This window comes from Musca autumnalis, unplaced genomic scaffold (genome assembly GCF_047663935.1).
Source record: "Musca autumnalis isolate F117 unplaced genomic scaffold, ASM4766393v1 scaffold_3, whole genome shotgun sequence".
Taxonomy (NCBI): Eukaryota; Metazoa; Arthropoda; class Insecta; order Diptera; family Muscidae; genus Musca; species Musca autumnalis.
In genome coordinates, this window is record NW_027411866.1 from 77,421,621 (window position 1) to 77,438,810 (window position 17,190).

Consider the following 17,190-nt stretch of genomic DNA (forward strand, 5'->3'; position numbering starts at 1 on the left):
GGTTAAAACTATTTGCCCGTGTTATGCATTAAATTAAATGCCATACTATTCTTAATATTTCTTGCCGAACAACAAAATACGTAAGTAATACTGAATTCAAGATAATAAAGCCAATGTCCCGAAAACGCCTTAGGGTGAAAATGGTGTCTTTGTGAAAAAACCCTTTTTACAGTGTTTAATTTAACTTGCTTTTGTGTCTGTTTAGTTCAAATCTAGTAACTTATTTTCCACACAGTTGTAGTTGACCAATCGAACTAAAACTTTGCACACTTTTCAGATTTGGATGACAATACATGAATATGAAACCAAAACCAATATGGATCCATTTTTTTCTTAGAGCCCCCATATAGCGGTACCGCCCGATTTAAAGTATTTTAAGGATTCTGGTTAAATTTTTAGGCCGAATTGGCTATAACTTGGCATTTGGGGTTCCCAATGGTACAGAAACTTCCTCACTAAAAATGTTGGACTCAGGTCAAGGTTTTGGTATAGCCCCTATATAACGGTACAACCCGATTTCAGGTATTTTAAAGTTTTTATCTACATTTTCGGCCTAAATTGGCTATAATTTTGTTATGAGGATCCCAGTGGTCAAAAAAATTTAATGCTGAAAAGTTAAAAATAAAAAATAGTTAAAAAAATAAGTTACAGTGTTTTATTTACAAATGCACTTAAAACTAAAAAATATTTTTTAATGATTAAATCTCTTAAATAAAACGCTTGCATTTGAATTAAAAATTGTGGCAATATTAAACGGCCACCAGCGTTTTATTTGAGAGAATCCATCATTAAAAATTATGTTCTAGTTTTAAGTGCTTTTATAAATAAAACATTGTAACTTAATTTTTTAAATTATTTTTTATTTCTTCCCATATTATCAATTTTTGGGAATGAAAACAAATGTTTTTACATTTTGTTCATATTTAAATTTATTTAAGGGGCTGACATAATGTGATTTTGGAGACATCTGGGTAAATATGACTACTTGGTGATGAACTCGACTCCTTGCTCTGCTATGTCGTTCACAACATTCAAGTTGTTTAACATCCTTTACCCTTCCTGGTAATTGATGTTCTGCGGTCAAGTTACAGGATCTTTTTCAAGAAATTCGGAGTTAATGCTTAATCTCTTGAACAACAAGTAAGTATACCCTGTAATTACGCCTGGTAGACTTTTTTTTGAAATTTCGGTAGTTGTTCTTTTGTTATACCCCGGTTACACTTAGCCGGATTAACCCAGTGGGTTTGGATTTCAAATGTCAATTCCATAGCGAAAACGTCAAATAAATCCTCTCGAAGTGAGTTAACCCGGCAAAAAAACTCTAGTGTAACCGTAAGATTTTTGTCCCATTTGGCTCTTTACGGTGGTTTGAACTATAAGATCAGGCCAACAAGTTCAGGACTAAGATACCACAGATGATATATCATTTTGTTATTTCCTTTATCTGATATTTGTTTCGTATTAGGTCTTTTTTTTTGGACCTAAACAATATTTCTGAATTTCGCTTTCACTATTTGTTGTATTAAACTCAAACTATTGTCTCTAATCTTTTTCAACCTATTGATTATGTTTACCCAATCCATCCAATATTATATCTACATAACCATTATCTTGTTCATTATAGGTTTTGTAAAATCAATAACCCACACTCTCATTTATAACACTCAGTTTTTGTCCTTTGATACAAAATAAATAAACAATATAAGAAACGTTCTGGGCGCGTTAAACCGGGCTCGAAAAATGAAAACACAAAGTGCTTCTACGACCTCTTGTTCTTGGGAAGTCAGCTGGGAAGTAGTTTTAAAACATTCTCGCCTACATCGAACTTGAATTTGCCAATCGCACACTATTCTTATAGAAATCGCGTGAATATGTTTGTTTGATGTCCGGATGTGCTGCCAAACTTGCAGTCAAAATCCCTCTCAACAATACTTCTTATAAATCTGTACGCAGGTACAGAAGCTCTAGACTTAAAGCTGTAAACAGATACAACGTTTGGGTAAAGTTTTGCGTTTGGCATCGATGCCCGAAAATTTCTCTTGCTCTACGTCTCTTTGTGTTGCACACAACGGCGCTCAGTTCTGGGCATCAAAGTCAAAAAAATTTGAATTTTGCGATTTGATGCCGGCGTATTTTTTGACACTTCTTTGTTTACATGTCAAACAAACACATTGACACTATTTGGACGCTTTTTGTTTTGTTTTTCTTTGTTTGTTTTTGCTTGTTTTCAATTCATTTCAAAAAATTATAAAATAAAAATGTTTGAGGAGGAATTAATTAACAGCATTCAACTCCATGAATGCATCTATAATAAAGGCAGTAATTTATACCGAAACAAAATTGCCAAAGAAAAAGCATGGAGTGCTGTGGCTGCTGAAGTGGGTAAGCCGGGTAAGTTAATAAAAAAATCCTAATTTCTACGTTCAAACTATTAATTACATACAATCTAACTATTTGAACTATTTAGTAAAACAGTGTCAAACTCGATGGAAAAGTTTACGGGACAGATACACTAAGGAACACCTAAAGTTGTCCTCGGGAAGTGGAGCTCCTGAATATAGTCCAGAGTGGAGGTTCACTAACTCAATGTCTTTTCTAAGTGACTATATTCAACCCAGGCCGTAAGTATAGATAAAAAATGTGATTGGATACACAAAGTCCAGGAATTTTGACTACTGGTCTGTTCCAGAACTGCAAGAATCTACTATATAAAATTTTTCAATATCAGTGTCGGCATAAGTTGAATATACGGACTGGATTTGGATCGGTGATATAAAAAAGTTTCGATTTAAAGGAAAATTTTGTTCGCGTTAGCCGAGATTTGTTCCTGTCCATAGGAGAAAGTCTTAAATCCCCGGCCGAAGGCCGGCTATATATGAAAAAATTTCGATTTAAACTAAACGGCTTAAGATGAGTTTAAGCGTTAAGCTCGGATCGGGATCAAATTTTTTCCACATATAGGACTCGTTACCCTGATCACAAATATTTATAACATTTATTGCGGAAGTTCATAATTCCTTAGATATGGGCCAACTTATCGTCAAAACCAAGGGAATTTTTGAACTTTCGGAGCCTATATCTCGTGAAGTATGGACTTCCTGACCATGATATATACATTGGCGTGATCAGCACTGGAAAGTCAAACAACTCCTCCACTGAATCAACTTTTCTGTGCCGCTCGTATTATTTCAGAAGTTTTATTACTTTTTCACAAATGGGTTGATCATATACATGCATGCGCCAAGTTCAATGTTCTCTTTGGATAATGACTACTAAATAATGACTAATCTGAGGAAGACGACTGGAATCATAATTACAGTCATTATTTTGGGCCTGAGAACACCAATATTATTGTTGGTGTAAGCCTAGTCTAATGCCATTGTTAGTGCCTAACTTTTCATAGGATCTTTGTGCTTTTCATTATACCCTCCATCACGTCTTACATCCCCATAGAAGCGCACTTCTTGATTTTAGGTATTTATAAGTTTTAGCCACATTCTCTTACCGAAATATAGGAAATTTGGTATTTAGTCTTCTTTGAGCCTAAAAACTTTCCGTCAGAAATTTGTCGGTATACATCGACGTTTTGAAATAGCTCCCATAGAATGGTGCCTCACATTGTTTTACCGAAATTGCTGAAATTTAGTATTAAGTCTTCTTCAACACGAAAGGAAACTAATTATTCCATTTTACTTCAATACAACTTGTGGTGGAGGGTATAACAAGTTCGGCCCGGCCAAACTTAACGCCGTTCTTACTTGTTTTCGTGTATATTGGGTGTTGTTGGCCTGTGGTTACCCATTATAAACCATTGATTGGATTCATCACTTTGAACATTTTGCCCCTCCTCACAAGAATCTTCTCATTACAACCAATACCATTCGGTATCTTTAAAACGTTTCCTGAACTACAGGATTCCGTTTCGCCGCTGCCGCCGAGTGGAAGAGATTTCTTTGACCGTTTATTCCTTTGACTGGATTGATGTTGGTGATCTGTTAATGTAGATAATGGTTAGAAATGTTGTTGCTGTCGGTCTTCTCTACGTCTGGAGCTGCTGTAATGGTGGTGTTGATGCCGGTAGCTGTGGACAAACTGGAGTTGCCCCAACACCATTATTAGTTTAACAACACCATTATTTTGCTGATGTGGTTTATCATATTGACGGCAGTTGTTTATGATCTTAGAAGGGATGATGAGGTTGCCGTATTTATTGGTATTGCCTGCGATGATAATAATGATGGGGTGATTTTGTGTTTATCCGTAGAAGTTAAATTTTGTGGTAAAACCGAAATTTAATTTCAGTATATTGCAGCCTGGGGCCATTATGTGGTTTCAGGCGAAGAAGGGTATTTTATCACTGTTGAAAAGATGAATTTATTATTTAGTCTAACCCAGGAAGAACACGGGCTTCAAGAGTGTATTATGCCGTTCGAAGCTCACTCTCAAAAAAACCAACGATGAAGCCATTTCTTTTCTTTTTTCGGATGTGCAAATACCTTCCAGTAAGGCCACACAACGACTCCATACCAAGAAGACTGCGTAGATTGGGTTATCGTATCCATTTCTAGGAAAAAATTTAACCGCATAGCTGGTGTTGGTCCCTGTCCATAGATGAAAGTCATTAATTCCCGGACTAATGCCAGTCACACACTTAATCTTCTAATTTTTAAAGCAAATTTAACTGCGTGTTTATAAAATGTTATTATATGTAAACTTACTATAATACTCTACTTTTCCATACCATATTTCTAACGGAATGTTTTCCTTATTTTCAGAACAACTAGCAACTTTGACACAAATGAAGGGGATGAGTACACATATGAATACTTAAGTGATGATTTGGAAACAACATTCGAGATTTTAGTGCATCAATCCCAAAACAAATCCACCAACAAGAAATTCCGAAGAAAAAAAAGAAAACCAGTAGCGACTCTAATGAAAAATTTTGTGAGATGGTAGAAAACATTACCGATATTGTTAAAGAGAAAAAAGAAAAAGAAGATATGGATGATGGTTGTTATAGATTCATAGAATCATTGCTTCAATCTGTCGACAAAATTATAAAAGTCGAACTTATAAATTTTGCAGCTGATAAAGTAAAAACTTTTCTGGATAAATAGAAAATACGTGGAAAAAATACAATGCGTACTTCCATATGTATTCTATGTTTAAAAATTAGATTTTGTATATCAATACATACACATATAGACTGAATAGTACCTTTGCTTGATTTTTAATACTAATGAAGTACAAATTCAATGTCTGATGATTAAAAATCTATTTGACAATATACTACAAATATTATTTTTTGTCCAAAATCTTCTTTCGTATCTATTATTTTAATCGTAATTGTTTGAACTTCTTGAGTTTTTATTTATTTCTTATAGTACGTTTACATTTACGAAATCGAGTGCATTTAAAATATCAATTCCTTTGCGTATACGCCGAATGAAAACTCATATGAAAACCAATTGGATTTCGAATAAGCAAAGGAATTAACAATAGAAATCTACTCGATTTCGTAAATGTAAACGTAATATTACAACAGGTTTCTCTATGACGAATCAAAAGAAAATTCGCTGGAGTTTTGTTTGATTGGATATAAAAAGCAATGAATTATTTTTCGAACGAACTTTCTTTAGAATGTTTTTAGTGATACATTAATTTCTTTTGTCATATGTTTACTAAGTACACTTATGAATAGTATAACAATTGTGAGTTCATTTTTATTTAATAAGTTTATTTTTATTTAATAATTTAATAAATAATTTTTTTAATATTAAAAATAAAATCGAAATGTGAATTATATATACATGAACATAGCCTTTTGAATTCAGAATGGGGTATTTTTAAATTGGATTTTTTGATATGTAATCTTTCAACACATCTCTCAAGTAAAATGCCTTTTTGGTGGCATTATTAAATTTTTTTCTTCCTATGGAAGAGATATTGTTAGAAGTCACAATTTCATTTCTCCATAGCCCTTCCTTGCCATCCATATCACCGGCAAATATTTCCGGACAGTAGCTTTAGTCATTAACTTTCAAATAGTTATGTAGGACGACTGTTGCTTTGACAATTAATTCAGCGGCATCGGGAGATACATATAAATTGGATAATAATATCCTCCATCTAACCGTCAAAATTCCAAATGAGTTTTCAATTGTTCTCCTTGCTCTGGATAAACGCATATTAAACACTTCCCTATCTTGGGGAAGAAAGGATCCAGGGTAGGGTCTAATAAGATTATCCCTGAGGGGGAATGCAGCATCGCCAACAAAAAAATAAGGAATTTTAATTCCTTCGGGTTGCAGCTGTTCATCTTCCGGAAGACCCAAGTTGTTGTCTAACAAACGTTTTCCGAACTCAGAGTTTCTGAGGATTCCCCCATCACTTTGGGAACCGTATGCACCAATGTCAACTACAGTAAATTTGTAGTTGGCATCACAGACAGCCAATAAAACAATTGAATATGTACCTAGAACAAAGAATACGTGTTAAGATATTACAAAAAAAAAATTAGTTTGAAATAATTACCCTTGTAATTATAGTACATGGATCCCGACTTTGCAGGGCACTTAATATTTATGTGCTTTCCGTCTATGGCTCCTACACAATGTGGAAAGTTCCACTTTTCCTCAAAATCTTCGGCGATTTTAGCCCAATTTGCTGTGGATGGAACTGGCAATACAACAGGAGACAGTTTTTGCCACAGTGTTTCGCATGTTTGCCTTATTATAGCTCTCACTGTTGAGGCCCCCATCTTAAACGTTAAGGATAGATAACGAACACTATCCCCGTGTGCCAAATATCTTAAAAATGCAAAATAAAAACATTGTATATACATTCATATTTCGCAAATAAAAAATAATTACATCAGGGTCAAGAACAATCTACATTTAGCAGATATAGATGGTCTATTCGAATTCTTGGTCAATTCGTCTTTCAACAGATTAAATAGCGCATCAAAAACTGGAGGCTCCATTCTGACCATAATCCGGAATTGTTCCACGTCGGTATGATACAGTCTTTCAAAATCGAGTGCGAATGTACCGTCAACATCTCTGTTCTCGTACAGAGGTCGTGTCCAAAATTTTCTTTCTATAGTGCGAGGAAGACATTTCCATACTTCATACACCCCTTTAAGTAATTTTAAATAGAATAATATATCCAAATATTTCATTTTATGTATGTTTAGAACACGGCACTTTTAAATAACATTTCTAAAATGTTGAGCGCCAAACATATGTTATTGTTTGTTTACATAAAACATATGGCTTTCGACGGCGTTATCAAACGTTTTATGTGTGTTACCAACGCCCAACCCAAGTCGACGACGACGAACGACACGAAACTTCAAAACAAACGTTGTATGTGTTTTAGGCTTAACATCTGCTCAAGCGGGTAAGACCCCATTATTCTAGGCATTCGTACACTGCTAAGTCTTGTTTCTCCCCTGAGCTACTGTCAGTTTCAGCAACGCCCAGGAGTTGTTCTTTACCCCCATACCAGATGATACCAGAACAGCAACCCGTTCTTTCTGCACTGTTTTGGGAATACCTGGTAATAGTTTTCCATGCCAGTGCACGCAAATAGCCTTGTTTTGGGGTATCTTCCTTGAAGTTGTTGCTAGTATTTTTCACTGCTTATTCTCCGGAATAAGCGAATAAAGCTTATAAAGATCATATATTTGTTGGGGTCTTCTCCGAGAGCTTCTATTGTAGAAAAAATGATACGACTAACGTTCCTATAGGAATTTCATGGTTAGGAGTTTTTTTTTTGAAGCTGCGCTTGATTATTTTCGGGACAGATGGTTCTTCAGATTATGCAAAGCGTTTAGCATCAAAAGAAGACCTAGACCTCATTGAAAATCTATTGAAATACGAAAACATAGACAGAAAAAGGAAATAAAAAATAATAAATCACCTGTGGTATCTTAGTCCTGAACTTGTTGGCTTGGCATAGTTTGATCCGACAGTGCAAAACACCGTAAAGAGTCAAATGGCGACAAAAATCTTAACAAAGCGAAGATGGAAACTTCTCCGGAAATATTCGACCCAAACTTACAAAAGAACAACTGTTCGAAATTCATAAAAAAATCACAGCTTCACTCCGAGTCGAGCTCACCACAGATTACAACCAATTAATTACAAAGGACGAACAACTAAAACAATGCGTTCTCCAAGTAGTCGGCTATACCCAGATAGGCTCCATTTTCGCTAAGGCGTACGCAGTCACGTTAATCGGGACACTGGCTTTCTATCTCGAATTCAGTAATACATACGCATTTTGTTTTTGAATATAAAATAAACAGAATGGCTTTTAATTTAATGCATAATACGGGCAAATAGCTTTAACCGTTCCACAGATATGGGTCGGCGAGAGAGACGAGATTTTCATAACTTCGAGGCTCCAGTAGCACGTGTTAACTTATTCCAATGGTGCTCAATTGGCAATCTTAATTTAAATATATCTAAAATCTAATCTAAGTAAAAAGTTTAGGCGGCACCCCCGCCTAAAAATATCCGACATCGATTTCTTCCCTTTGAGCTAAAACCAGCCTAAAGCTACAAATTAAGACAAAGAAAATATTAAATTTACATAACATGATTGATATTTTATCAAATTATATATTTTTGCATAGTTTAACAATAAAAATAGTATTACAATACCATATACCGTACACCACACCGTCGTAAGAGGTATCAATAACACAATAATCTGCTAAAAATCGACGTTAAATGGTCAACAGTCTTAATTTAGGACACTTTAAAGTTTTTTGATGATTTTTTCCAACTTTAATTGTAAATTTTACGACTTTTTGGCGATTTTCGACCAAAAACTGTTTGCATATTCTGCATATTTTTTGCATATTTTGCATATTTTTTGCATATTTTGCATATTTTTTTTTGCATATTTTGCATATTTTTTGGCATATTTTTTGCATATTTTTGATTGGCCCCAAATATCGAAAAATTGACCCTCAAAACGCCTAGATCCAAAATTTGAGTCCAATCGAATGAGAAATAAAAAACATGCAAAAATCCGATGTCTAGTTATTTGAATTCAAATATGTACGAAAGGTGCCGACTACTGGTACATGCCGGAGTTAGGAGCACTTACGGGTAAGTGCACCGGTAGTAGGCACTTTAAGGATTCTCGTATCTTTAGCCGTATGTCATTCCGTGTCTAAATGTCCAATCAAATTGAATTTAAGTTGTTATAATTCGTTATTTTGTGTAGTTTTAGATCAGCCAAGTTCATCCATATACGTTAACGTAACTACAACAACAACACACGTTCTCTTTTTTTCTCATCTGCCGTGGTTTAGCAAAGGAAAGACACTCTCTGAGAGACTAATGAACAAAATATTTTGAGCATCAATGTTTTAGATTATATAAACAATTGTTTTGATTATTTCTGTTCAACATGCCAAACTTACAATTTTAGTGAAATGCTGTTTTTTCACCAGTAGTCGGCACCATTACCCAATAGTCGGCATGATATGATCCAGTAGTCCGCATGTTATATTTAAATAAAGAAAAAATGCACACTTTATATTTTTTTCTTAAATATTTGCAAGAACAATAGCTTAAGCATTAGTTATTTATACATTTCTAGTTTATTATATACATTTCTATTGTTTTTACTTCAAAAAATAAGGAAATTAAAACATATTGTTTAAATAAATTAGTTCGTACCAATAGTCGGCATCTATTACCCAGTTGTCGGCACCCCACAACGTACGTACTACAAATCATGCCTAATATTGCTTAAAATCGCTAAAGTTCCTTTCAAATTGAAACAATTTTTTATTAATTAGCCTTTAAAGTGTTTGCTTAGTATTTTTTATAATTTTTAGCTAAAAGTAATCGATAAAACCAATGTTTATAACCCCATGTCGACTTCAGGCAAATTTTATATTTTTTTTGTCCCTAAAGTCGGCATCAGCAAAAATTGCACAATTATAAATATTTTTTTAAAAATTTCTTTTTATAAAGTGTTCTTTTAACTGTTCTCTAGCTATATAAAAAAATGTTTAAGATTATTTTCCTATTTTGTTTTCTTAATTTTCAGTTATTTGAGTTAAAATTCAAAAGGTGCCGACTACTGGTACATGCCGACATTAGGTGCACTTACCCTATATTCTCACAATACAGTTTATAAAAAAAGTTCAAAACCGTAATGCTTGGTTTACATTTACGAAATCCACTCGATTTCAACTGTCAATTCCTTTGCTTAAACGTCAAATGAAATCCAATCGATTTCAGATGAGTTTTCATTTGACGTATACGCAAAGGAATTGACAGTTGAAATCGAGTGGATTTCGTAAATGTAAACCAAGCATATGATTGTCACTTACACCTTATATTATTACACCATGATTAGAACATTATTTCTGACACCTAAAATTCTCTATTGGCAGATCTTCATATCTCCCGAATTTTAATTTATAAGCATTGGGAGTTATTTTTTGTTGAACAGGAGAACTAACCAACATCCAAGGTGATGGATACAACGATTGTTGCAATCACCGAATAATGTCTTTGTGACAACTATTTGGCGTTTATTTATTTATGTTGTTGCTATTGTATTGTTGCAGTAGTACTAGTTGTTCGGTTTTTTGTTTGTTACACTGATCGTATCCGTGTTGAATTGTCGCTACAAATTGTCATGATTGTTGTCGACGATGACAACACAACAGCGATGACTGTTGCCACAAGCAAACCCAACGGCAGAAATTAAAAACAGCAACAACAATAAAAACAACTTCAAAAACTTTGTGGATACATGGAGCGACATGTAGAAGTATACTAATCAAAGTTATAGTTTGTTGGGCAAGAGTTTCCGAAAAAATATGCCACATTGATTCAGGTTTACTTACGTATGTCCCAGAGTAAGCGCTTGGGATGACGTTTGAACACAGATTGCTCCCGGGGCAGCCAACAAGTCTGCTGACATCCATACAATAACCGTACATGAGTCTTTGGAGTCAAAGTTACCAAATACCCAACCAAAACAGCAGAAAGAAACGGTCGACCGACAGCGACCTCATCATCACGACTTTGTTTTAAAATTCTGTTGATTGTCCGTCTATCTGTCAGTATGTCTTCCACACCAGAACAGTGGCTTATTAACAGAGTTTGTTTCGGATTAGTCGAGGTAAGCGATAATAAAAACCACCCAGGAAAGAAAGTTTAAGGATTCGACAAAAAAGAAAAGAATATCAACTTTAAAGAAGATGCAAATAACATTAGCATCCAGGAAAGTAGTAGTAGTAGCATCCGGTACACACTAGAGTGATTCAATTAAATAATTTCATGAAATTAGGTGTACTTAGATCGAGTTCCCCACTGCAACAAATTCATAAAATTGCTTTAATATGGAACTTGATCTAAGAACGCTTAATTTCATGACATTTTTTAATGAAATCACTCTAGTGTGCGCCGGGACTAACGCGCCGTTTGCATTAGAGCTTTTTGTCGGGTTAAAAATGTATACACTATTTTTGTCCATGGAAGAAACGATACCTCTTCTTGTAGATATCAACAAGCTGGCTTTCTAGTAGGGATCTCTAAACCAAGTGTTAAGTACGTTTATATATAATCGGATTTAACAAACCCACTGGGTTTCAAATGTCAACTCCTTTACGTTTACGTCTAATAAATCCTCATTAAGATGGTTAACCCTGCAAAGGGCTATAATATAAACATGGTTTAATATTTTCTTTAAAAGACGGATGAATTAATTTCTTTCCTGGTCCAGTAAGATTAACATTTAACTTTTATTTTGTACTCTGCATAAAGCGGTTAGCTTTCACTCAGAAGTCATTGGCCGATGTGAAATATAAAATAATAAAATTGGAACGGTAGGCTTATTAAATTTTTCGTTAAAGGATATTTACCGGTTGACCACTATACTCTTGATATTGTTTGCTGTATTTTGACACAGAATGGTAGTGTTTACAGCTTATGTTAGTTGAACTTTTATCGCTACATAGAGCTTTTCAGATGATCTCAACGTCGTCGACATGCAGTTAGTTAGCCGCCACTGTGAATAGTAACATACAACGGCAGCATCGAACAACAAGATCTATCGAAAGCACGTGACATGTAGTTGAAGACCAATTGTTTTGGATTTTTTTGTTCAATCGAAGGACTGGGTTTCTTCACTTTACTATGTTTGTTTTTGTTACTTTTCGATCAGTGGCCAATCAATTGACAATTGCAAATTTTTTGTCATTATTGCCTGTGTCCGTTGGTTTCATTTTCGTTTTTAACGGTTGTTGTTGTTTGGAGGTGTAATGGCAACCTGGGGAAAATAAAAGCGAATTTGAAAAAGAAGCCATTTGTTTATTTTTTGGTAACAAAAAAATATTGCCAATGATCTGACTGAATCGTGTGGTATCATGATCGTGTTTTCTGTTGTTGTTTTTTGACAGTCTTGGGACTTAATCGACTAATTTGCATTTTTTTAATGTAGAGGCCAAGAAGAGCATGTTCGAGTCTTACCTTCGGACCCCGTCAATCAGTGAACATTTGGGCGGAAGTGTGAAAATGTCTTAACAGCGTGTCACCAAATCTGTCACAATGACAACAAAACAAAAGCGCTCAGGGCTGTTCACACCGTACATGGGGAGCATACTGCAAAATGGAAGTTTAATGGTTGGTTCATTTACTTTTGAAAATGGTAAAACCGGCAAAAGTAGTAAAAGTTGTAAACTGCTCCCATATGAATGGCATGGTGATTGATGTAAAGGAACGCTTTTCGAGTAAAAAGTGGTAAAACTTGCACGTAACTGCTAAACCTAAATAACGACGGGTCGTACACAAATATTTCACAAACCTACCAAAACAACGCTCTCTGAGCGTCCGTATTACCCAAATACGTTGAGTCCCAAATCACATTTAAAACACAAAATGTTTTCATTCGTAAAACAAATAATTTTCCTTTGCAATGAATTGTATTTCATGTTTTGTTGGGCTTTTGTTTTTAAAATACAAAACACGCATACATACAAACAATAACGTTCTTTCAAAGTTAAACTTTTTCAACTTACAAAAAGTATACGCTCGACGTATTTCGGTAGTTTTCATAAGAATACATGTATTCTACTTTTTTCACCACACACGCCCTGGGTATTCGTCCGTATATAGGTATGGTCCTTAAGGAACAGAGCTTAGAACTTACAAATTTGAACAATTAAATGACGGAAGAAATTAAAAATTTGTTTTTTGTTCTTAAATCTTTCGACGTTATAGTCAATTTCATCAATTGTTTAATATTTGCATATAAACATGGAATTAATAACGGTTTTATTCATTTTGAGGCGTGTACCAATATTAACACAAAATAATTCTCTCCGAATAGTTTCATAAGAAGACATTGGTTTTCTTGCTTACCCTGCGTTTACACATGACAGGACAATTGAGCACATGTATTGATTGTCAAAAGCCCAAAACTTGCCTGTGTGACGTAGCCGTCCAGACAACTGCAAAAACAGTTGTAAACTAATGAATGAAAATCGTCGATTTCTTCTTGTTTTCCGTTCATATATTTTGTTTTTGTTCACGTTCTTTTGTTTTCAACACATTTCAATTATTATCTCACACATTTTTACAAAAAAAAGAGATGTCAAAAATTTGTTAACGCTATTGTCTGTGAAAAATTGATGGCTGAGAGACAGCCGACAAATGTACGTAAGTGTTAGTAAATCAAGAGTTGTATTTGAACACAAATTGTCTGGTGTAAACGCCTAGTAAGTTATATCTGGTAAAATACTAAAAGGGAAGTGGCAATATTTTTTTATCATAAATTACTTAAGCATGAAAACCATACGTATTATGAACCGAGGCCTTAAATTTTTCAAAAAGGTCCCCAGGATGCTGTCAGCCATGCAACATAAAATGTTGCTGACTTGACAGTTCCTATTGCCATGTTATCATCCGTTAGGACTTCAGATGTATTGTGAGGTCAACCAAGACGGTCTGGCGCACGGCTGCCAGCTTTGACGATTTATCGTCATTTTCACGATTTTTTGGTCAAAAATTGAAAAATTACGATTTGACGATTTTTACTCAAAAAATGAAGTTTTTTGTAATTTTACTAATATGAGGTATGTTCATTAACTCAATAATTTGTACAAGTCCAGCAACTTCTTGTAAACGGCCAAAGTCTTTTGCATTGTACTGGAGAGTAAACGAACAACATCCAGTAAAAATTTGTACAAGTTTTGAGTAAACGAACACACATATGGCAATATTTGGGTTCTTTTTTGTTATGGCAACATCAAAAATGTTTTTTGAAAGCAATTTTAAAAGTTTATGGCCCGTTCTTACATCTTGCCTTTAAAGTCCATTTTAGTTATACCTTACTTTAAGAAAATTAATAAATAAAGTTCGCATTACCATGGTTTTGTTATTACATGTTCCATTTAATAGCTTTGTTCCTTTACTTTTTTAATGGTAAGAGTGGTAAAAGAGAAAAGTGTCAAAATTGCTCAAAATTGCTCTCTCATGAACATTTTTACTAGAAAAGTAAAGGAACGGAAAAATGGTAGATCTGGTAGCAATGTCAAAAAGAAACAATAATAATTTTCTCTGTTTTTTGCCATTTTTTTCTTCATTGTGAAATAATCGTCAAACAAAAGTCGAAAAATCAGTTCTGGCATTTTTGACCTGCAGAAATTTGTCTGGTAGCCTGTGGTAGAAGAGAAAGGCATATGTGCTCTCTCTCCTCTCGCACTCTCTTAAAAATTGCTGCCAGCTTTACCACTTTTTGTGGTTAAGAAACGCTTTGCAGGTTAAAAATGGTAACAAATGGTAAAAATGTTAACCTCAGGTAAGTAAAGGAACACAGCTAATATAAATGTTAAATTTTGTAAAAATATGGCAATATCAAGCAAAAAAGTCTGTATACATAAAATTTACTCAAATCTGATTGGTTGATTTGAATTCGCTGACAATTTTTTCTTGCTTTTGCTGCAGCATACTCTCAGGCGCAGTTTAAATTTTAAAAGGAACACAAAGTTCCTTTTAATTTACCTGACACTTATTATTAAAGGAAACATGTAAGAACAACAAACCGGTTTATCTGTCCGATACCGCTCAAACTTTAACTACAGAAAGGATGTAATAATGGGCCTATGGCCCGTTCTTACATCTTGTCTTTAAAGTCCATTTTTGTTATAATAATAAAGTTCGCATTACCAGTGATTTGTTATTACATCATCCATTTAAACTAAATGTTATATTTTGTAAAAATATGGCAATATCAAGCAAAAAAATCTGTATACATAAAATTTACTCAAATCTGATTGGTTGATTTGAATTTGCTTTTTTCTTGCTTTTGGTGCAGCATACTCTCGGGCGCAGTTTACATTTTTAAAGTAACACAAAGTTCCTTTTAATTAATCTCCCAGCAAACCAAATGTCGGATGTCCGACACGTCTGAACAATTTCGGAAGCAACGTCGTTCAGATATCGTTCCGATTTCTAAACAATTTTTCGGAGCGGAAATAGTTCAGATTTTGTACCGATTTCGTTGCGATTTCGGAACGAATGTCGGAAAGAAATTTCCCCTCCGAATTTCCCAAGGATTTTCTTCAGATATCGTTACGAAATCGGATCGAAATCGATACGATGTCGCTCCGACATTTCGTTCCGAAATTATGTCAACCACTTCATACAACTTTCGTTAAGATATCGTTACGATTTCGGATCAGACATCGGACGTATCGTCCGAATTTTGTTCCGATTTCGTTAAGATGTCGGTACGATTGGTTTGCTGGGCTGACACTTATTGTTAAAGGAAACATGTAAGAACAAAAAAGGGTTATCTGTTCGATACCGGCCGAACTTTAACTACAGAAAGGATATAATAATGGGTCGATCTATGATAAGTCCCACATTAGGGTTATGAGTTTTGGAAATTTTTTCTTAAAATTGATTTCCTGTAGTGAGAATGAATGAACTTTTGTCTATTAATGCCTAAAATAAAGTAAAATCCATTTTATTTAAAAAAGGTTCCGCACAGACCGCTTTGAAAAAAATTGAAAAAACAATATGAAACAAAAAATTGTTTTCAAAAAATTTGCACGAATGAATGACCTTTTGCCTATTATTTAAAAAAAAAATAACTTTTATTCCATTTAAAAAATATTTAAAAAGGTCCCACACAATCCACTTTTAATTTTTATGATATATGAAATAAAGTCATATATAATATAAATGATATATATGTCATGATATGAGGATACAATTAGTTAGAAAGAAAAGGTTGAAGATGATAAACTCAAATATTTATTTACAAAATGAATGATATAATTAAATACGAAATGACTTTAAACGTGTTTAATAAATTGAATATCTATTTTATGTTCCTTTTAATAAAAAAATATATTTAAATATATCAAGGCATATCGACCAGGTAGTGGCATCGACACCTTTGTAATATATTATTTCAAAATTTTCTATATGTAGTTGGGGAAATTACAACAAAAATATTTTTTTTTTTTTTATAAAGGAATTCGACACTTCATATTCGAACAGCTGGTGTGATACCACTACCTTGGTAATTGTGCCATGAAATATATCTAAATGTGCGTATTTTAATTTTTGACGATTCTATAAAATACATTTGACGATTTTTATTTTAAAAAATAATCTGGCAGCCCTGGTCTGTCGATGGCAAACTCTCGGAATACTGTGCATAAATAGAGAGTCTCTGAATAAATATGTACAGTGAGTGTCAAAAATATTCGGTTTTCAATTTCACCAATAATAACACCTCAGTATTTAAGAAGCCCATGACCAATATCCAAAAAACCAAATACTTAAAAATATGTTGGTCCTGTGGCAATTAAAAAGTGTATGTAACATGGATCCATGGCAACCCTATAAGCGAGAATAACAAAGAAAACGTTGTTAACCCTGTTTTCTATGCGTCAAAAATATTCGGTTTTTGTAACTTTTGTTAAATATTTTGCCAAAAACAGGCCATTATCGAACTTTTTCTGCAATATTAGTATACATTTTAATAATTTCGAACAGAATCTTTGTTCCTGTGTGCAAAAATATTATATTTTATAGCCAATTTTAAAAATTTAGCGCTAAGGAAAAACGCTATCCCAGAAAAGAGAAAACTGGTCATATTTCATTATAAAAACAGCAGAAATAAAAGGAAATTTTG

At 33.9% G+C, this 17,190-nt stretch overlaps 1 protein-coding gene across 1 annotated transcript; it reads left to right on the forward strand.

Moving 5' to 3' along the window:
- Positions 1-2,220: 2,220 nt before the first annotated feature.
- LOC141398235 (transcription factor Adf-1-like) lies at positions 2,221-4,959 on the forward strand. Its single transcript, XM_073975507.1, has 3 exons — positions 2,221-2,391; positions 2,468-2,621; positions 4,776-4,959. The coding sequence occupies exons 1-3, from the start codon at positions 2,259-2,261 to the stop codon at positions 4,957-4,959; spliced, it is 471 nt and encodes a 156-aa protein (XP_073831608.1). The 5' UTR covers positions 2,221-2,258.
- Positions 4,960-17,190: the final 12,231 nt, after the last annotated feature.

Coding starts and splice junctions, on each gene's coding strand:
- LOC141398235 (XM_073975507.1), top strand. CDS start 2,259: ATGTTTGAGGAGGAATTAATTAACAGCATTCAACTCCATGAATGCATC. Junction 2,392..2,467: donor TGCTGAAGTGGGTAAGCCGG/GTAAGTTAATAA, acceptor TGAACTATTTAG/TAAAACAGTGTCAAACTCGA. Junction 2,622..4,775: donor GACTATATTCAACCCAGGCC/GTAAGTATAGAT, acceptor CCTTATTTTCAG/AACAACTAGCAACTTTGACA.